This window comes from Parasteatoda tepidariorum, chromosome 7 (genome assembly GCF_043381705.1).
Source record: "Parasteatoda tepidariorum isolate YZ-2023 chromosome 7, CAS_Ptep_4.0, whole genome shotgun sequence".
Classification (NCBI taxonomy): domain Eukaryota; kingdom Metazoa; phylum Arthropoda; class Arachnida; order Araneae; family Theridiidae; genus Parasteatoda; species Parasteatoda tepidariorum.
Genome location: NC_092210.1, coordinates 81,867,674 through 81,889,802, shown reverse-complemented (window position 1 = coordinate 81,889,802; position 22,129 = coordinate 81,867,674). Strand labels below are relative to the sequence as shown.

The following is a 22,129-nucleotide window of genomic DNA, read 5'->3' as shown; positions in this document are numbered from 1 at the left end:
ATATATATAATTAATAAAGCACATATATTATAATATAAGTTACATGTGATCGATATAAATGAAATAATTTATTGTTTTTTATTAATTATCTCCTTTTTATTTAAAAAAAATCTGAGCCGGTTGCTTTAGAATACAAGTGCAGTAATAATAATTTTTGAGATGTAATTTGAGAGAAAAGGTTACATTAATGACAGTATCATTAATGTAACCTTTTCTCATAATTGCGATTACTTTCTTTCTGTGTAATATCTTGTAAAAATCATAAATAGAAAAGAATAAAATAGCACAATATGTCACAATATGCATGTATATTAAAACCTTCAAAATATTTACTATTTAATATAATTAGTCTAAAACCTACAGAAGATTTATGCATTAGAGTTAACTAGAAGAGTTTTAATCCAGTGTTTATGCTTGTTTGAGGTAGTACGAAAATGATGTTTTTCAAGTACAAAATAGGAGATAAAACGGAAGCAATGTAAACACTACTTCTTCAGCGCTGACAGTTAACGAGGAACTCGAAAATCGTTTGAAAAAAAATCATTAGATCTTGTTTCTCATCATCACTTTCAAATTTTGAGATATTTTTTATATTTAAAACGAGTATAAAGTATACTTGATTTCATATTTGAATTTCTTAAGATTTAATGTAGCGTCATATGCGAATATTGCTTTTAGTATTATTTTTATGAAGATAGGAACGAAGCAAATATCGCTTCCTTAGAAAATATATGGGATTTTATGGAATATAATAATATGGAATTTTCCTTTGAAGTGGGAAGTTCTTTGAAATGTTAAATTCTTTGAAGTCTAAAGTCACATGAAACTATTTAAACGCTAAAAAAAAGAGGCGTAGTCTAAACTACTAATTTAACTACTTTGTTTGGGTTTTAACTAAAACAAACTTTCGTGACTTATGAGTAAGATAAAAAAAAATTATAAATAAATATAATTTGTTTAATTGATTATGAAATGAATATACTTAAGAATTCAACAATTCAATTTTAGAGCATTAATAAAACAATGAGAAATGTTTTTTAAATTTTTACTTTGAGATTTTTTTGACCAAAAAATAAATTTAAATAGTTATAATTCATAATCAGTTCTAAAAAATCTAGGTTTACTGAATTCTACTATATTCTGCTACTCTAAAACAACAGGATTTTTTTTTAAATTTTAATCCTTTAGTAAAACAATTTCTCTCTTATTATTCCAGTGAGTGGCACTATCTAAAAGTGCAGACAATTTTTGCTTAAGGCAAAACATTTAGAATTTAAATATAGAATTGAAAAGTTCGATGGTTAAACAGCTTTTCGATCGCCTATTTTCATCAGGTAGAATCTTTAAACAATTAAACATTCTTGGGTTTGTGGGGCTAGTAGTTACGGACCATGTCAACCGTCATCTATGAAAAGGTACCCAAACATAGAGTCGAGTTAACATGCCTTATATACTAGTGAATTGTAGTTGTAATTTTGTAGTGGTAGATACGCTACAGTACTCCCCCACCAGAATTATAGCAGCTATAGAATTCGATAGTTGTATACCACTAGTTGCTGTATTTGTAACAGACACGGAGAGCTGGATTAAGATCACCGGGTTTCGAACATTAGTCATAAGAGCTGTATTAAGATCATGGTCGTAGTCGCTCCTGTGTTGCCTTTAGCAGTCGGGTGTATGCAGGATGACGTTGTGTGTGATCGAGACGAGACTGAGTAGCAACAGTGCGAGGTGGTGGATAATGATGCAGTCACAAGTAGCAAGTCAACTGTCCAATGTGTAATCCGTCGAAGAAGGCGTTACTGTCTAGGTAGGCGTGTTCAAATTGAAATGGGTCTTTCTGCCGACGTAGGCGTGTTCACACGAAGTCCGAAGGTCACCAATGTGGGGCTAGTAGTTACAGACCATGTCAACCTTCATCTATGAAAGGTTACAAAAATGTAAGAAATTGCTAAACCGGCACATTAATAAAACTGATAGAATAATCTTTTATGATTCGAGCATATTGTGCACTGAGCACAATAGTTAGCGCAGGTTAAAATGCAGCAACCTTTGATGATATACCTGAAAGTGTACGAACTGTGCATCGCTTTCAGAACAAGAATTCTGTAATGGTTTGGGCTGCAGTGTCAAATAACGAAATATTTCCTCTGAAATTCATTGTTAAAGGGGAAAAATCAATCCTGAATATTATAAAAAATAATTATTGCCTACACATTTATTGCCACATGCTGACAGATTGTATCCAAAAATCGATTGGATATTTCAGCAAGATTCTGCACCATAAAACCGGGTCAAAATAATACAGGCTTGGCTCCACGTCAATTGTTCGAAACTGATTAAGCCAGAATCACTGAATCTAAATATTTTAGACTATTGTGTTTGATAAATTCTAGAGTTTATAGTCATTGTTAAGCAGCACAAAAGTTAGGACACTCTCAGAGTTTCTTGATTGCATGAATGGAACAAATTATCTCTTTATGATTCGTGCTGGCTTCAGACATAAGAGAATATTTTTCGTAATCGATGAAGATGGTGGTCAATTCGAATAAAGCGTTTTTAAGGTAAACTTCTATTTATAGTGTTAATCCTAGTTGTGTATTTATTATTTTCTATTTGTACTATAAAGTGATTCGATTTTTGTAGCAGTATTTTGTAGCCACCCTGCATTTGTTGATTCGGATAGCGAAGCAACTCATTTTATTTAACTAGTTTGATGTTTAATTTATGTTATTTAATCTCTTATATAGTTTTTGATAAATCATTTAACTATTGTAATTTAATTCAATCTCAAGCAACTTATTTTATTTCAAAAAGTAACTGAAATTATGGATAAAAAATAATTGTTTTACAAATAATTATATTTTATATTCGAAATTATTATAAACTAATATTTTTCATTAATTAATTCATTAATCAAATTATTCAATTAACATAATTCATTAATCAAATTAACACTTTTATTTTAATTTTTATGCATTAATAAAATAATAAGAGATGTGTTCGAATTTCACTTAAACATATTTTTAATTGAAAATTTCTTAAAAAATTAAAAATTACGTTAAAATTAAAAATTATATGACATGTCTAATTTATCATAAATCTCAACGGCTAGTTTGTATGTGATTTAACTATNTTCATACACACAACAGAGGACAGCACAAAGAGAGAGAGAAACATCCATGCCCAGAGCGGGATTCGAACCCGCAGCCTATGGCTTCGCAGTCAGGCACGCTAACCGCTCGGCCACCTGGCCGGCAAAAAAAATAAGTATTGCCCACACATTTATTGCCACATGCTGACAGATTGTATCCAAAAATTGATTGGATATTTCAGCAAGATTCTGCACCGTAAAACCGGGTCAAAATAATACAGGCTTGGCTCTACGTCAATTGTTCGAAATTGATTAAGCCAGAATCACTGAATCTAAATCTTTTAGACTATTTTGTTTGGGGAATTCTAGAGTTTATAGTCATTGTTAAGCAGCACAAAAGTTAGGACACTCTCAGAGTTTCTTGATTGCATGAATGGAACAAATCATCTCTTAAAATGATTCGTGCTGGCTTCAGACAATTGCATAAGAGAATATTTTTCGTAATCGATGAGGATGGTGGTCAATTCGAATAAAGCGTTTTTAAGGTAAAATTCTATTTATAGTGTTAATCCTAGTTTTGTATTTATTATTTTCTATCTGTACTATAAAGTGATTGTATATTTGTAACAGCATTTTGTAGCCACCCTGTATTTGTTGATTCGGATAGCAAAAAAAACTCATTTTATTTAACTAGTTTGTTACTTAATTTATATGTTATTCAATTGTTTATATAGTTTTTGATAAATCATTTAACTATTGTAATTTAATTTATTCTCAAGTAACTTATTTTATTGCAAAATGTAACTGAAATTATGGATAAAAAATAATTATTTTACAATTGAAATAATTATAAAATTAGCATTTTTTAGAAAAATTCAAAGCATTTAATTTTTATGCATTAATAATAAGAGATGTGTTCGAATTTCACTTTAACATATTTTTAATTGAAAACTTCTTAAAAAATTAAAAATTACGTTAAAGTTAAAAATTACATGACATCTATAATTTATCATAAATCTCAACAGCTAGTTTGTATGTGATTTAACTATTTTTATTTAATTTATTTCAACTATCTTTTTTTTCATCGCCAAACTCTAATAATTGAAATTACAGATTAAAAAAAATGTGTATAATTATATATATCGTGATTGAGTTAAATTAAAAAATAAATTAACTCCTGAAGAATTCAACTCATTTGATTTTGCTGATAATCATAAATATTTTTAAAAATTTTCCTTTAAGATTTTTTATTCCAAAAAAAATATAGATAAAAAGTTATTAAAAACCTGACTTTTGAGGAATCCAATTTTTTTTAAATATTATATTTTAAATAAAATAGAAGCATTTTATGCACAAGGCATTCTGGCTCAGGATAATTCTTAGTAGAATTCATGAGTTAATTGCGCTTTAACAAACCATGAATTGTGAGCTTTTCTTCACTTTAACATCAGGCGATAACAGCCCAAACAAGTGAAACGGTGCAGAAAATATTTTTTTTGACCCTTGCTCTCTAACTCGATGTTGGAACTGTTCTCTCTATGCGAGGAAACTTTTCCACCTTTTAGTGACGTCATGCTCCAAAAGAGATGCGTAAGACTCCCGTTAACAGGAAAATATTCTCTTCCACTCTCATTCCCGAAATTTAAGGGCGTGCGAAACGTGGGGTGTCTTCTGCGCTGTCAGCTAATAATATAGACTAGGCGGTTTGCATAAAACTTTTAAATACATTGTTAATGAAATGAAAACATTACTTAGAATTGAAAATCTTCTACTTTAAGAACTTGGCAAACTCCTTTAGATGACCTGAAGAAAAAAAATAGACAGTTTGAGACTGTATCTTCAAGTAAAAGTATGTGTTAAAACATCTCCCCATGCATTGAGAAACAAAAAATTCCCCATATATTCCTTAATCATATATTTCTAAAATATTTTTTTTCAAATAAAATAAACTTAAAAAACTTGAGTTACAAAATGAATGAGTGTTTCAATTATTTAGTAATGTATTAAAAGTTATAGTTGATTTTTTAAATGAATCTACTAATATGATGTAATTGAAACTTTTATTATATCAATAGTGGATATATATAACATTTATATGATTTTAATAATGGTGATTTTCAAAGATAATTTTTGAAAACTTTAAATTTTAATTAAATTTTTCACTCAATTTAATATTGTTGTTTAATAGATTTTTCAAAAACTTCTATTTATCCCTACGAAATATTTTAGAAAGATACGTATTTTCTTGGCTTTAAATTAGTATAAAAAAACAGTACTTATTATGAATATTAAATTTAGAGTTGTAAAATTAAATCAAATGAAATACCTAAATTGCATTCGGTAATTTTTTTTCTACTTTTTCGAAAAAGTAAAGAAATTTAAGATGACGTCAAGATCTAAAAATATTATTATTTAAACTAAAAATACCTTCTACTAAAGCTTGTAAAAAATATTATTTTAATCTTTATTATGAAATTAAAAATAATGTAAATAGAAGGAAAAACTGCGAAGCCTCTTTAAAAAAAAATGAATTCAGTCAACTCAACAGAACTCATCGAAGAACTGTCTATATTTGAAGGAGACTTCTGTAACTTCGAACTGAATTTCAGTTTGCATGAATATCCGAACCCAGCAGCACTGACTGAACCGATTTCCTGGGAAGAATATGTCAAAATTGTATTCTATGTCGTCATCTTAGTAACTGGCCTAGTGGGTAACATTAGTGTTATTCTGACTGTAGCTCTCAACAGATCCATGAGGACTACCATTAACTTGTATCTTGTGAATCTTGCTTTTGCCGATCTTCTTATCTGCATGTGTTGTATGTGGGTGCCCGTTGTGAACAGCATCACGAAACCCTTGTATTCTCTTGGAAGCTTCATTTGCAAAATGAACCCTTTTGCTCAGAGTAAGTACATTTTGTTTAGTTTTTCATTATTTACGTAGCTTAATGAAACTGCGTGCTAAGACTAAGTTGTATAGATAAATTTAAGTAAATTGCCATAGAATAGCTTTTATTTTTCGAAGTTTCTGTCACTATAGGAACATTTTTGGGAATAATCTGTTACTTTCATGACTGTTGAGAAATTGTATCTTTTATTCAGTTCAGTCCGAATTGTTTTTCAGCATTATTATTAGATCAAGAAAAAGGCATAAGGAAGAGAAATCAAAGTTTTGTGAAAATGTTACTTTTTTGCTGTATAGATTTGAACTCATTAAAATAAGCAAAAAAAGAAAATTCTTCATTGATTTTAATGATTTTCCTATAGATCGGGAATTTTCACCAAATTGACTATTTTTTTAAGAAAAATTTAATGTTCTAACAGTTATATTAATTGTCCTTTTTAATAGTTCAAATAATTTCTCCTCAAAATGGAAATAAATATAATCTAAAACTAAAGCTTTGCTTACAGCTTAAGGCACGTAAATAAACTACATAGTAAAAAATTACGAATAAATTTATGATAAAAAATACAGGAACACAGGGTGCTGCATTTTATCGTATATTTCATTTTGATCTTAAAATTTAATGGAACAAAAAATCTGATATACCGTAATTTTCAAAGTAATGTTTACTGTAAAATTACTGAAATACTGTATTTAAATAAATATTACTATAAAAATGGCGGTATAAGATTTTACGTTAAAATGAATTTTACTCATGTTGCACTGAGGGCGCCAGTAATTTTTGTTACAATTTGATACGAAATTTTTTACAGTTTAACTTCGTATTACTTAACATATCTTTTTTTCTACATTTAACCTCTTCTTTGAAATATTTACTCTATCAATTTAGCATTAGTTTATTTTCAACAAATGATAGTTAAGGTACATTTATCAAAGATCTATAAATAAAACGTGTATTTACAAATTAAAAATATACACCTTTATAAATTAAAAGTGTATAAAAAGCGTACTAAAAGAAAAATAAATTAAATTATCTAAACAAATATTCAAGCAAAATACTATCTTCCATAAATTTATTTCATTTTAAAATTTCTAAAAAATTTAAGCAAAAATATTAATTTTGTCCTTATAATTGTAAAAAAACAAATGAATGTTTGCAATATTGAATGAATTTAATTTTCTTATTATAGTACAATTAAAAGCAACGGATATATTTAAAGTAAGTCGAATAAGAAATAAACTCGAAATTCCGTTGAATCAAATCATTTTTTGAAAGGAATTATCCCCGCAAATGTCCTTAGATATAGCTTTTTGTTTTACAAAAACTTAGATTAGGCGCGTTAAACTTTTAACAAGACACCTAAAGTTGAAAATTTAAATATATAAAAATTAATAACAATATAGCACATTATACCTTGACAAGTAACTACAATGTTGGAATTTTTATTCTAAAATTATGGTAAAATAACTGGCAGCAGTCTGTCAATCCAATTAACCATATAGTGTACGGTAAAGAAAATTTTTTTAAACCATTGACAACTAGTTTGGTTATAAAACTATGGATACAAAGTATGCGGTTTTTTACCATTTACAACCAACAGGGTTTCAAAAGCATGGGGGAAAAATTTAACTGAAAATATTTTGGCAGCTTTATGGTGCTGCTATATATGCGTGAATGAGTGTATGGTATTCTAATAACCCCATGTGACAAATTGGGGAGTACAGAATACAGGAAGCACTTTATGTGTTCAAGGAAATGGATAATCATTGTGGTGTCAACGCTGAGACTCGAACCCTAGTTCTGCCGATCATGCGATTTACGAATCAGCCCTCTAGGCTATAAAATGTACCCATTTTCAAGGAACTAAGTTGCTTCATTAGGTGGGCCAAGTTGGTAAGATAAAATTCTGGTTGTATTTAGTGAAAGCTATTAAAAAACGTCACAGTTAACAGTTTGAATAGCATCTTATTTACAATTATTGTACCGTTTTGTTTGTACATGGTAAAATAACAATTAAATAAATTGTTATTATAAAACAGAGTAGGTATGATAAATTTTCGCTTACTCGAGGCAACATTTTTTTTTTTAAAAAAAAAACTTGTTTCATAATCTAATAAATGATAGTATTTGGTGAAAGCTATTAAAAAACGTTTTTCTCACAGTTAACAGTTTGAATAGCATCTTATTTACAATTATTGTACCGTTTTGTTTGTACATGGTAAAATAACAATTAAATAAATTGTTATTAAAAAACAGAGTAGGTATGATAAATTTTCGCTTACTTGAGGCAACATTTCCTTTTTTTAAAAAAAAAACTTGTTTCATAACCTAATAAATGATAGTATTTGGTGAAAGCTATCAAAAAACGTTTTTCTCACAGTTAACAGTTTGAATAGCATCTTATTTTCAATTCTTGTACCGTTTTGTTTGTACATGGTAAAATAACAATTAAATAAATTGTTATTAAAAAACAGAGTAGGTATGATAAATTTTCGCTTACTCGAGGCAACATTTCTTTTTTTAAAAAAAAACTTGTTTCATAATCTAATAAATGATAGTATTTTTAATTTATATCTAATTTCTTAAGCGTAAAAATATGTATATTATTCATGCAGGTTTCCTGTCAACGAGAATTTTTCTGCGTCATTAATAAATAAAATTTCTGTTTCATGATATTTTTCTTGCAATACATTGCTAGTTTATTAATAATAAATTTGAAACATTCATCTGAAATAACTTCTGGAATGTAGATAATCGTAATTGTTGTATGCAATGTAATTAATGTATTTTTGTGTATTTTTTTTACGTATTAAAAAAATATTAAAATTTTTATTTAAAAAAAAACAATTTGATTATACATTATGTAATTAAATTATTAAGTTTATCCAAAAAGAGTAAAGACATAAAAGCTATACTCAAAGTAGGAAAAAAAACTAAAAAAATTTAGAAAATGAAAGGCTTATATTAAAGCCATAATTTTATTAATTTTTTAACATAGGAAGGTAACGTACTGTGACTTTACGAAACGCATTATTTATTTCACCAAAAATTTCATGCTTAGTAAATTAGACAGTGAAAATAGAATAGGAGTTATTTTAATGATGCCTGTAAATAACTGATAACACTGGAAGAACTTTTTTCAAATTTTCTGTTACATTAAATTTTTTAACAGGTCTTAAATACTTTCATACTGATGTTTTCAAATTTGCAATTGACTTCTTTCACCAAGCTACAATTTTTTAATAACATTTTCAGATTATTTTTGTCGAAATGCACAAGTTTAAAAACGTTATATATAATAGAGAATCTTCATATATAATAGAGAATTGCATATAATGGAGAATATTGTTGCGACAAACTTCCAGGGTACATCATCAGGAATAAAATGCATAGAAATCCATTCTCGAAAATGTCGTCTTGCGCCTCTAGGGGTGCTTCGCAATTATCAACTGTTTCTTCGTCTGTTTCTGAACAGGTCATAATAGAGAAGCGCCCCTTGCCACGTACGATTACGTTTACGTACATGTTTTTATCTGCAGATTTTCTTCTGATTACGTACCCTCTTATTACCCTAGAAGTTTGTGACAACAGTTAAGCGACGTCCTTTTAAGGAAAACGCTTTTAGATCTGTACATTTCGACAAAAAATGTAATTTTAAACCGAAACTGATGCTTTAGGAGCAAAACTCAGTTCTGATTTGAAATACCCACTCCCGAATTATGCAAGATCAAATGTTTGTACGATGGCATCAAAAACTATGTTCCCCAGTGTAAATTATATTTGTTTGTCAGTCAGTATTTTCACATTTGCATCAAATTTTTCTCACTCCCAGTATAAAGCCAATAATAAGATAATTTGTAACAATTTGCAACGGCATATTCATACTGTATACAAAATGTGCGCAACAAAACGTCAAAATTACGTCACTAATAAGTTATAAAAGTTTGCTTAATCAATTCAAAAATCCTAGAAATACCTTTATTTAATTCAAAAAACATTTTTCTACAACAAACTATTTTTCTACAATAAAAGTTTCGGAATAGAAATATTTCTGAAAAGAAATATTTCTAAATTGAATAAAGCTAAAAATTGCGAAAGAAAATACCAGATATATAGACGTATGTCGATTGTCTATATAATGGTACGTCTTAAAAGAAAAACTTTTATCAATGTTCAAGCACAGATTGAACCTTATAACACAAATTTAACCCTTTTTTCACAAGGATATTGATAAAATTTTTCTCTGTTGAGTTGAAAATGTTTCTCATGCGTCTCCGGTAGCATCGCAAAAAAAAAGAAAATAATAAATTAAAAATGATAACGCAGAAGCATTTCGTTGTACCCTAAAAGGAAATGACATCTTCAAAAATGCGTGTCAGACGTATTTCTGAAACTATATGGTTTTTTTTTTTCAAGATAACCCTTCATAAACTTTATATAACATTTATTACTTTATTGGCTATGAAAAAGGTAAAAAAAAAGATTAATACAATTTTGCTTAAAAATATTATCTAACTATATCACAAGAGTTTATAAAAATATAGCTTTTCAATGCATTCTTCGACAATTTATATATTAATAATTTCATTAAACAAATTCTTAGTGCATGAATATTACTATAGTCAATAGAAAAAGCATATGATAATGATTCGTATAGTTTGCTATGCGTTGCTATATATACTATATAAAATAGTGTATCCAATAAATCTCGTTTTTTTTATCTCTTTGCATTGTGTTCGTTCATTATCAGTTTGTTTTGTGTTAATAATCAATTCAGCGTGCATACAAAGTAAATAAAAATCATTTTATTACCGTTGCCGACCTAATTTTTTGGGTTTACAATTTCTAATGTTCAACTCCATAGCCTTATAATTTTAAACCCAATTAAGAAAACAAGGGAACTCCTATAACAAATATTGGGAGAAATTTGCCTGCATGGAGGACTTTTAGATAAAGCTAACCAGTATTTGCGCTAAATGAAGAGGAAAACAAAGAAATCCTTCCACGGTTAGCCTAACGGCAAGGGGACCCATGATCCGTCTACTACTGAAGATATTTTACGTCGATATTGTAGTCGGTGCAAGCCGGGTGCAGCATTTGAATCGGCCAGCCATCGTTGGGATTCGAACTCGGTTCACCTCATTGGAAGGCGAACGCTTTAATCCCTGAGCCACCACTGCCGTAATAAAATATTGTGGAAAACTAAAAATTTATTTTTAATTAATCAATATCCTGTTTATGAGCTCATTAGTTATCAGATTATCAATAGTATTATCACGCCGTTTGAATTTTGATAATCTTTCGCTCAACAAACACGACCAGGCTCTAGACCAGAGGTCGCCAAAGTGGTCTATATAGACCCCCAGGGGTCTATTTAACAAAAGCGGGGGTCGATCTGAGACAGGGGGGCGAATGGGTGTCGATCCGAATCGAAAGGGTCGATTGTGGGTCCAAAAAAAAAACAGTTCTCAATACGCAAATCACGCATACCTAATAAGTATGTAAATTTTGTGAATTTTCTTGTTTAATTGACTCAATATCAGTTTCTTTATAAAACATAAATTAATAAACGTATACTTATTGGAATGAAACAAGTATTTACGAACCGCGAAGTGGCACGAACTCAGCGCAGTTTATAAGTCATATGCATATGTGCGCTTATCCAAATGTCACGTGTGACGAGCATTGACGTTACAAATGCAAATATCATACGCAGTTTCAGCTATCCTTGCAAACTGTGTTGAATATTTGCAGTGTCATTATTAAAACTTTTATAGTTTTGGATAATTAGTTATTGCTTCGATAAAACCATTCGTTTGGTTTAGATATCAATTTTAATTATTAATGCACAAAAAAGAAGGTAAGCATTAATAATATGGATTAGTACAGCCCGCGACAAAACTATAGCACACTTTGTATTCTTTTACGAAAATTACAAAATTGACCAATTTTGACGAAAATTAAAATTAACCAACTTTGAACCCAATATAGCGAACCTTGCAAAAAAACACTAGGCACACCCATCTCATTGATCAAGAAGCAGTAAACCTTTAGTTACTTTACTTATTATATCTACTTATGCATAATTACTTATTATTTAATAATAAGGTATTGAAATTTCGATATTAATATATTTTTCATAAAACTATTGTTACACAATGTACTATTACTTTAATAAATGTTTAAAATCATAAAATAAATGTACAAACACAGGATCTAATAGAGTTTTATTTTAATTAACAGAAAATTACTTTTGTGGGGGTCGATGGAGATTTCGAAAAATTATATAGGGGTCGATGATCAAAAAAGTTTGGCGACCCCTGCTCTAGACAAACAGGGTTAATTTTAAGAAACCTTTTATGGCAATAGAGAAATAGAAGTCTTCTAATATCATTGCAAATGCAAAGATAAAAAGTTTTATAAGCACTCTTCAAATTAAAACAAAAACATTGAAATATTATTACACTTGGAAAAGCCACCTCTCTTCAAGTTTATGAATCATTGGAATACAACACTGTTTGAAATTTTGAAACATATTGAACATCGTTCAAATTTGTTGGAACTATAAATTGGCACTTATGTAATGAGTCTTAAAACTGAACTACTTGAACATAATACTGTTGTTCAACTAAAACGGGAATATAATTCAATTTAATACCTTATTATTGTTTCATTACCGAACTATTGGCGAATGTAATGATTATTATTCACTAAATTAGTTTTAATTTCGATACAATTAATGAAAATAAATTGCAAAATATACTTATTTCAATTAAGCTCGTTACTTTTAAAATTCTGTTCTTATACGTGCATATCTGTTTTAATTTTCAAACCTTGATGTTTTTTTGATCTCTAAGTTTCTTTATTTTTTATACTATGAAAATCTAAAGTTAGATGATGATTAAGGATTTAAAAACATAGCTATCATAATTTCTGAGTTTAATCTTACGCATATGGCCTGATTTTATAAAAACGCATTTTGCCTCCTTTGTAACTCTCTCATTTCAATTGTCATCTCTGTTTATAAGTCATAGGGGAGCCGAGATAGCCTGGTCGGTAGGGCGCTGGGCCCATATCCAAGAGATCGTGGGTTCGATCCTCGCCGGCCGAAGACTCCCCATCTAGTAAATGGTGACTGATGCACGTTAAATCTGTCGAGTTTCAAAGTCCTCCATGTTCCCACAACAAATCAATATCTCTGGGGGTACTGATCCAGGAGTTTCCTTGTCTTCTGGATTGGTTCAAAATTACAAGGCTACGGAGTTGAACGCAAGTAATCGTAAACCCATGAAATTGGGTCGGCTGTTCAACGACGGTTATAAAATAAAATATAAATCATGGAACACTACTTTGATGAAATTTTCATCATGTTAAGTTTTTTCATCCTCTGTCATAAGCCTTCTTTGTTTGCTAAAACTCCAACAACCATATTATCTTTCTGCTTCCTCATAGTTTTTGAGATAAAGATATAATCTATACTGTCCGCTTAATTAACATCGGTAACTCATAGAGACATTCAAAGGAAAGAGTATTCGGACAATTGCAATATAGATTAATTAATATTATTGCAATATAGATTAATTAGTATTATTGCAATATAGATTAATTGATATTATTGCAATATAGATTAATTAATATTATTGCAATATAGATTAATTGATATTATTGCAATGCAGATTAATTAATATTATTGCAATATAGATTAATTAATATTATTGCAATATAGATTAATTAGTATTATTTCAATATAGATTAATTAATATTATTGCAATATAGATTAATTAATATTATTGCAATATAGATGAATTAATATTATTACAATATAGATGAATTAATATTATTACAATATAGATGAATTAATATTATTGCAATATAGATTGATTAATATTATTGCAATATAGATTAATTAATATTATTGCAATATAGATTAATTAATATTATTACAATATAGATTGATTAAAGTTTACGGTGAAGAATATTTCTTTACCCTTGGAGGTTTGAAACCTTCCATAACTGCAATGGTTGAAAAAAAAGCCGTAGTGGCTCAGCAGATAGAGCGCTCACATCCAATGAAACGACCCGGGTTCGCATACCGACGATGGCTGGTCGATGCGAGCTCCTCACCCGGGTCGCACTGACGACACAGCTGACGTAAAATATTCTCATTAGTAGACGGATCATGGGTTAGAGTCAAAATGCCGTCAAGATAACTATTCCTTACATGTAACGCAAATGCGGGTTATTTCCATCGGAAAAAAGTCCACCACGAAGGCAAGTTTCTCCCAATACTTGATCCAAGAGTTCCCTTGTCTTCTGGATTGGGTTCAAAATTACAAGGCTACGGAGTTGAACTACGTAGTCGGAAACTCAAATGACTGTTCAAAGACGGTTATAAAATAAAATTAAATGGTTGAGAAGACGCGAATACAAAACTACACGGTTTTGAAGCCATTTACGACTAGCATGATTTGAAAACCTTAAAAATGAAGCTTAACTGGTCTTTGGAATTAGGTTATGTAGTATTTAAGGTAATATAGTATATTGGGTAATATAGTATATTAGGTAATGGGAATATGCTGTGAATGAGCTCTTTTTTGTCAAGCGAACTGTGAAATGTAATACTGGCTATTTAGCGCAATTACTCAATTAATTTATTTAGCGGTGTCCTTTGTAGTGAGAGATGGAAATTACTAGAATTTTTGTGTTAAGCTGGCGTGTGGTGCTGCCATCAATGCGTAAATGAGCGTTTCGCATTTAAATAGTCCAGGGTTAACAATTGAAAGCAAGGAAATATTTTGGCGTCAATGCTGGGATTTAAATCCCCCTCACGAGATTAAGAGATTATCGCTCTAGGCTAAAGTATGTACCCAGCTGTAAGGAACTAAGTGGCTTTATAAAGTATTCACCACACATCTATTGCTATAAGAAAATAAGGCACCGTCTATTATGTTTGGCGCCCGATGATGGAAAATAAAAATATGAATTCGTAATTTTTATGACATGGCTTCGTTTCTAGCTTTCGATGGGCGTGCACTCGAATCTCATTCGTTGTGTGCCTGGTTTGCATTTATAAACTTTTGTTTAACTATATTAAATGAAGGCAATTTATAAACGACTTTTCTCATAGTTAATAATTTGAATACCTTTTTTTAACGGTTATTTGAATTTTTTTTTTTTTTCGAATAATGGTAAAGTAAAATTTAAATGGAGCGTTAACCAAATTTTCAGAAAAATTTTTAAAAGGTTCTTAACTCTTAGTTTTTAACCTTTTATTCTAAAATATATTTCGCCAAAATTTCGTTTTTGATTTTTCACGGCATGAATTTTCTAATTCTGTACTAAACCATTTAAATTTTAATTTACAATTAGAAATAATTTCCGTTACATGTTGTCCACCGCAAAATTAGGTATAGTATGGTAGCCGTAGCGGACATTTATCATCAATTTTTTTGTCAAATCTAGTATTTCTTCGCTGTTGTATTATGTTACTTTGCCATCATAGAGAAGATAATGTTTAAATGTGAAGATTTATTTTCGATAAACCTTCTTAAGCTTTAATAAAAAAAATATTTAGCATTCTTCAATGATTTAACATAGAAGTTATTATTGAAACGGCGTTGAAAGGATTTTAGAAGAAAAGGGTTTAGAAGAAAAAAGTATTTGTTAAAAAGAAAAATTGGCTTTTTGATGTCGAAAACTTCTTAAAACCGTCCAAAGCTACATAAGACCCAGGTTGATAATCACGAAAGATAATGAATGTAAGCTTTTTATAGCGTATTCAAAGCACTAAATTAATATATAAAATACTAAATATCAATAATTGAATTAGAAATTTAGTTTTGATTTTTAAAAAAAAACTGCAAACAACAATCCTATTTTCTTTTGTTACATTATTTTAATTATATGTCCTCATCCTCCTAGTGAATTTTAAAATAGACTCAATGAAATAAATAATATACTGCGATTATTACTTTAGTTTTCATATTACTGAAATGGAAATATTTTATTTGCTTGTTGCATGTTCATGAAATCCAAATTATAACGTCGGATAAATTTTTAAAGAAACTTTTTTGTCTAAAAGAAAAAGTTAATAAAAGCATATATACGATAAAATAGAATTCTGAAAAATTTACTCTTTTGTTTTCTGTTACCGTGCCTAATTGAAAGGAATGGTCAGGGCATAGATAATTGAAATTATTAAACTATTAGGAGTAAAAAAGAACGATAATCAATGTTTTAAATTATAAAAATTTAAGCATTGCTTAAAATCCTTTTTCTAACATGTCTTAAAGCAACTGTATAAACATTGAGCTTCAAATAAATATTTAATGAGTCAATATAGATCCATATGTATGCTATATTTAAATAAAAAGAGTGTTTTAACAACATTTTAATTTCAACGCATGTTAAGTTGTGTAATAAAATTAGTACATTTAATACTTACTCAAACACTGCATGCTATTTCTCATACATTATATGAATAATAATGTTTATACCGAAACTTGAATGCAAATTTCACGTTCATGACAGCTTTTGACAAACAGATTTTGATGTAACGGTTTCATCTGCGGTTAAAACTTTTAAACTGTCAAAAACTGTCATGCAGCAAATTTTTGACAGCCCTGTATGCAAAGTTTGTGAATTGTTAACAGCTCACCCTACGGAGAAACTCCGAAACTATATAACACAAGATTTGTTGTGAATCAGGTTGTTGGCTTCTAATCAATGATTAGATTGCATCCTTAAGAACATTTTTCAATCATTTTGTCCCTTTATTCTTTTTCTTTGTCAACATCTCAGTAATGATGATTACTGAAGATACTAAAAGTTATAAAATTGTATTTGGATATTCAAGGAGAAGACATTAAAAAAATATAAAATTACTTTGTTCATTCAAAATAAAATGAAAAAACATATTTATTTTGAAAGTGATCATAAGTGATAATATAGTTTCTGGCTTTTTTTTTTAAAGAAAAAAACTTGTATGCATATCTTTTTATGTATGTAGTATTTATTATGTATTTAATAACTCAAGAAAGAATATTACATCTTATAAAGTATTGCTTTTTTTATAAATTTCCAAGAAATATATTAGCTAAAATTTTAAAAGTCAATTATCATTTTAAAAAAATTAAGAACAATGTATCAAACACTGACTAACAAAATTGTAGCCTTCGCTCTTTTAAAACGAACAAAACAGAAACGAAGTAAACAGAAACGGATGTAACACAAGTTGTATTCCGGAAACATTTTATGAATGGCAAAAGGCAGAAAATTAATAACCGAGATAAAATGATTTTAAAATTTATTTTATTATGTTAGCTCTATAAGCTGTGTTTTAAAATAGCTTTATTTAGGTTTTTTTTATTAAAAAGTATAAGTGCATCATATTAAAGAGAGCCCTTTCAAACCTCGAATAATCATTAATCATTTTCGTTATTTATTTTTTTCCAAGATATTCCCTTAGGCGATGATTTTTTTAAATTGCAATTGCATTTCGTAGGGCAAGTAAAGATGTCTAACAACATGTAATCACTACAAAGTTTTTAAAATATGTTTTCCGTTGCATTTTACTTTTAGTTTTCCTTTAAGCAAAATTATTAAATTGTATAAGTTCTTCTTACTTATACATTTTATATGCAATTTTTTGGGAATAGTCTGGTTGGTACGGAATTTGGTCCTTGTCCTAGATGTCGTGAGTTTGATCCCGGCAGGTCGAAGACGCTCCATGTACAAAAGGGTGATTGATGCAAGCTAAATCCTTCGAGATCACAAACTCCCCCAAGTTGCCATAACAAAACAATATCTCTGGAGGTATTGGATCGGAAATTGATCGTACTCTGGTTCTGGTCAAAATTAGGATCTGAGAATGGATGGATGATGAGTGAATGGAACATTCTATGAAATGAGCTGTGTCTTATGTATGTGACAGAAGTTAAATTCTTGGTCATGGATGGCGCCACTGGAAAATAAGAAGAAACCTACCCTTCTGCCTTAAAATAGGCTTGTCAGAATTTGCAAGAGGCATAAGACAACAACAACAATTGTTATTTTTTAAAAGAAAACGAACTTGTGCATGCAATAATAGTTTATGATACACTGACTTTCACTTTTCTATTAGCTGCTTACTTCATATTAGCATACTTGTTTTCTATTAGCATTGTAACTTTTTCTTATACTTAAAATTTGTACTTGTTACTAATAATTTGTGTTTATTTCTCCTTATTTTGTTCTTATATTTATATTAAATTTATTAAATAAAATAATTTAGTCAGAATTTTAAATTCGAATCTACTGAAATCAGGATATAAATAGCTGAATTAAGTTTAAAAGTAGATAATTCGGTTAACCTGAATAGTTTAACTCAGAGTCGGAATAAAACAGTTTATTTTCTAATTTTCTTTCTCTGTTATACAGAGAAGATAATATTCTAAAACAGTTTCTCATTTTGGTCAATACAATGAGCAAAAAATAAATAAATAAACAGTCCGCCCTGAATCATTTACATAAAATCAAATCTTAAAAAAGTCTTATTTTTAAAATTAGATTTCTCATGAACTATTCGACCGACTTCGCATATAATTTTTATGTTGCATCGTAAAATTACATTCGTAAAAATGATGTAAAACTTATATCTTTTACAATTTAAAATACTACTATTAATAAATCTATATAAAAAGTAATACCTGCTTGTGCGACCTTTAAAAACTGCTAAACAATCAGACCGAAAGCGATGAAATTTTGCATACAGATAGCTCCAAGCACCAGAAAGGTCACTGTTGATATTAAAATATTCTATGAGGATCCGTTATGAGCAAAAACCGAACCGGAATTTTCTGAATCGCTAAGTGTTAGTCATTGTTTTAAATTTTACTATAAAGTGATTGAGTTTTTCAAAGATTTTAAAGATATTTTCTGTGATATTTTCTATCTGTGATAGAAAATACCATGTGTGATATTTTCTATCTTATCTATCTTTCTGTCTTGTTTGATCAAAAAAATATTTTTTTCACATACTTTATTTTCTTTAATCGCTATGTGAGATAAAGTCAATGAACAACATTTACTGGTTAGCATTCGTGGAATACGTCATCAAATTAATATTTTCAAGATAATCTGATACCACGTGTTTATTTTGTTTATAGTAATTCTTTAAAATATGTTTCGCTAAAAGTAAGCAATCAAAAATCAATGGTAATAGAAATGAAAAAAAAGTCACGTATTTAAAGGTAAAATGACTGGAAAAGTAACAATTTCCCTTAGAAGAAACGTAAAAAATTGTCCTACTATTATTGGCGTTGATGACTGTTAGTTAATTTAGGTAATATATGCATATTGAAATAAAAGAAGTAAGCTAAGTACTAAAAGACAAATTTTGTGGAGTAAAAGTACTTATTCGCTCAGAGGAAACGTAAAAATTACCATACTACTAGGAGGCTTCGCCCCCTGCTCGCTGACGCTCGCCAACCCCCGGAGCTGCTTTCGAAGTTCATTTCGGATTGCTTCGCAATCCGATGCTCGCTTTGCTCGCTCATTGGATACGTTCTTAACGTCTAGCTTTTGTATACTTTTTTGAACACTGAAGTTCCGAAAACTTTTCACTGTAGAAAGTTCTAAACCTGTGCATTTCAATATTAATTTGAAATTGCAAACAGCTCACATATTTTTCTTAATCACACTATTCTAAATTTCAGTTGTTGAAAATAGTAACTGTTGTAAGTTTTGTTTTAAAGTCTTTCCCACCCGAGGGCTAAAACCATGTGCTGTAAAACAATATGAAACACTACTGAACGCCGGATGTAAAGCATCGGCTTCGATGAAGATAATTTTGCGAGAATTTTTTTGATAATTCGGTGAGAATTCACCCGATTAGACATATGATGCTCACTAGGTGCTCTTGCGCGCCGAAGCCTATCAATTAAAACGTATAAGCGTTTTATATAACATGGATTAGCCATATGATGCTCACTACGTGCTCTTGCGCGCCGAATCCAATCAATTAAAAATGAAAACTGTTGCCAGCGCGAGAAAAGAAATATCATCGGTTTTATTGATACATACGTACGTATTAGCGTTTTATATAATATAGATTATTGACAATAATGATGTTTAATTAATGTTGATAATGTGTATTAATTGAAAGAAAAAGGTCATCCCTCTGCTAAAAAACAAAGTTAATGTAAAAAGGATACTTATTCTTTCTGGGGATATTAATGCTCTCCATATTATCATAAATACCGATGCATAATTAATATTGGTAGTATGCATTAATTGAAATAAAAAAGGCTACCTGCTAAAAGGCTAAGTTAATGAAGAAAAGGTAAATGAAAAATTCGTTAAGGGAAGCCCTAGAAAATCGCCTTACTCAGATGCCGCTTAATTTTGATTACTTCTGGTGTTATGACAATTGGTACAATTTCAATAAGAATTCCACAAAGGGTTTCCCGCAGCTTCATAAAGTGTTTTTCCAGTGGTAACAAAGGTGCCACTGGATTTTCCTCCACTACTTATATTTTTGACAATAAAGTAAATAGTTAAAGTTAGTCATGCTCCAAAGTCCTTATCAAGGTCTGATAAGAATTCTATTTGTTTTTAAAATTTTGACTTTAGTTTGCTGCTACTTATAAAAGTATTTCGCTCAAAACTCGAATGTTGGACGGTTAGGCATTAAGTACCAAATGTATTAATATCAGTATAAACTGTTATAAATATAAAGTATTATAGTGATATATTCAGTGATTGGTGAAATTTCACCAATACCAAGCAATTTTAATACCGATACTGCGGAAATATGAGTCTTTTTACCCCGTATAAGGGACGTGCATCAGATAAATTTACTCGATAGTGGTAAATTTTGACTATCATGAGTTAAACAAGGTCAATATCATCCGGCCAAATGATGCTAAATTCAGTCAAACTCTACTCTGATGGGAGGAACGACAAAAAACGTGCTTTCCCTTATAGAATAATTTAAAGCAACTGAAAAAGGCAACACATAATAATAAGTTGCAAAAATCGAAATTATTTTAGCTTTATTAATTGAAAAGCTTAGTGGAAAAAGAGAGGCTATAACCACATAGTAAGAAGAAAAAATGTGGTTTCTGAACTATTAAGCAAGCTGATTTGTTAGAAAGTGGGACTAATAGTTTTCAGTCTTATCTATTTATCCTTGCCTATTTGGAAAAGAAAAATCCTGCAAGCATACTGAAAACTCATGGGGATTAGAACTGTTAATACAGTCAAACCCCGCTCTAGTAAACAAGGTTTATAGTGAACTCCCGGATATAGTGAACGAAATGTTCGGTCCCGTGCCTTGCTATACACGTATAATGTTATTTTTTGTGGATATAGTGAACCAAAAAAGTGAGATATAAAGAGCTTTTTTCTGTCTTCGACTGATTTTTTTCTCCATTTTTTTTTGTAATAATTTTGAAATTTATACTTCAAAATAAGTACATATACCGATTTTTAAAATCATCTATGGAGGAGAATGTGGCGATAAGTATTTTTTCTTGTTTGCTTCCTTTATCTCACTTTCCCATCCCTAAACTCATTCTAACCCCCAATCCAGGCAGATGATGCGGGCAGTGGTGGACTGCGCTTAGTAATTGCCTAAAGGCCTGGTTTCTTAGGACAGGACGCCGTCAGCTGGAAATCAGCGCTAACCTCTGATTGGTCCATTTGTGAGTTTGATAGTATGCGTCATCGAACGCTCATCTTGAACTACAATTGCCGTCCAACTCAACTGCAGTTGGATTACAACGTGACTTTAACCACAGAAGCAATGGCGGACAACATCCAACAGCACATTGAAATCAGCCAAGATTTTGATTTTGACATTAAACATAGCTTCTTCATTAAACATAGCACTCTTCATTTAACTCAGCTATAATGTGTTTTTTCTTGGACAAAGTCATTATTTGTTCTCTAAAACACTGGTCGACAATAACAAAATCAATACAAATTCAAAATAAATATTTGTTTACGTTATTAACGCATGCGCAATGAGAGATAATGTCTGGTTAGGACCGACTGCTCACGCTGAGCTAACAAAAAAGTATTTTTTTGGCGTCAGCTCTACGTCAACTTTCCGCTGACGCCCAGATAAGGCGCTAGTTCTAAGAAAC

General features: G+C 29.8%; 1 protein-coding gene across 2 annotated transcripts in view; it reads left to right on the top strand.

Moving 5' to 3' along the window:
• The first annotated feature begins 4,725 nt into the window (after positions 1-4,725).
• Positions 4,726-22,129, top strand: part of LOC139426078 (QRFP-like peptide receptor) — a 222,398-nt gene continuing 204,994 nt past the window's right edge. For both annotated transcript variants that reach the window (XM_071183699.1, XM_071183700.1), the window contains exon 1: positions 4,726-6,002. In XM_071183699.1, the coding sequence (XP_071039800.1) occupies positions 5,621-6,002 (382 nt within the window). In that variant the 5' untranslated portion in view covers positions 4,726-5,620. The remainder of the gene's footprint in view (positions 6,003-22,129) is intronic.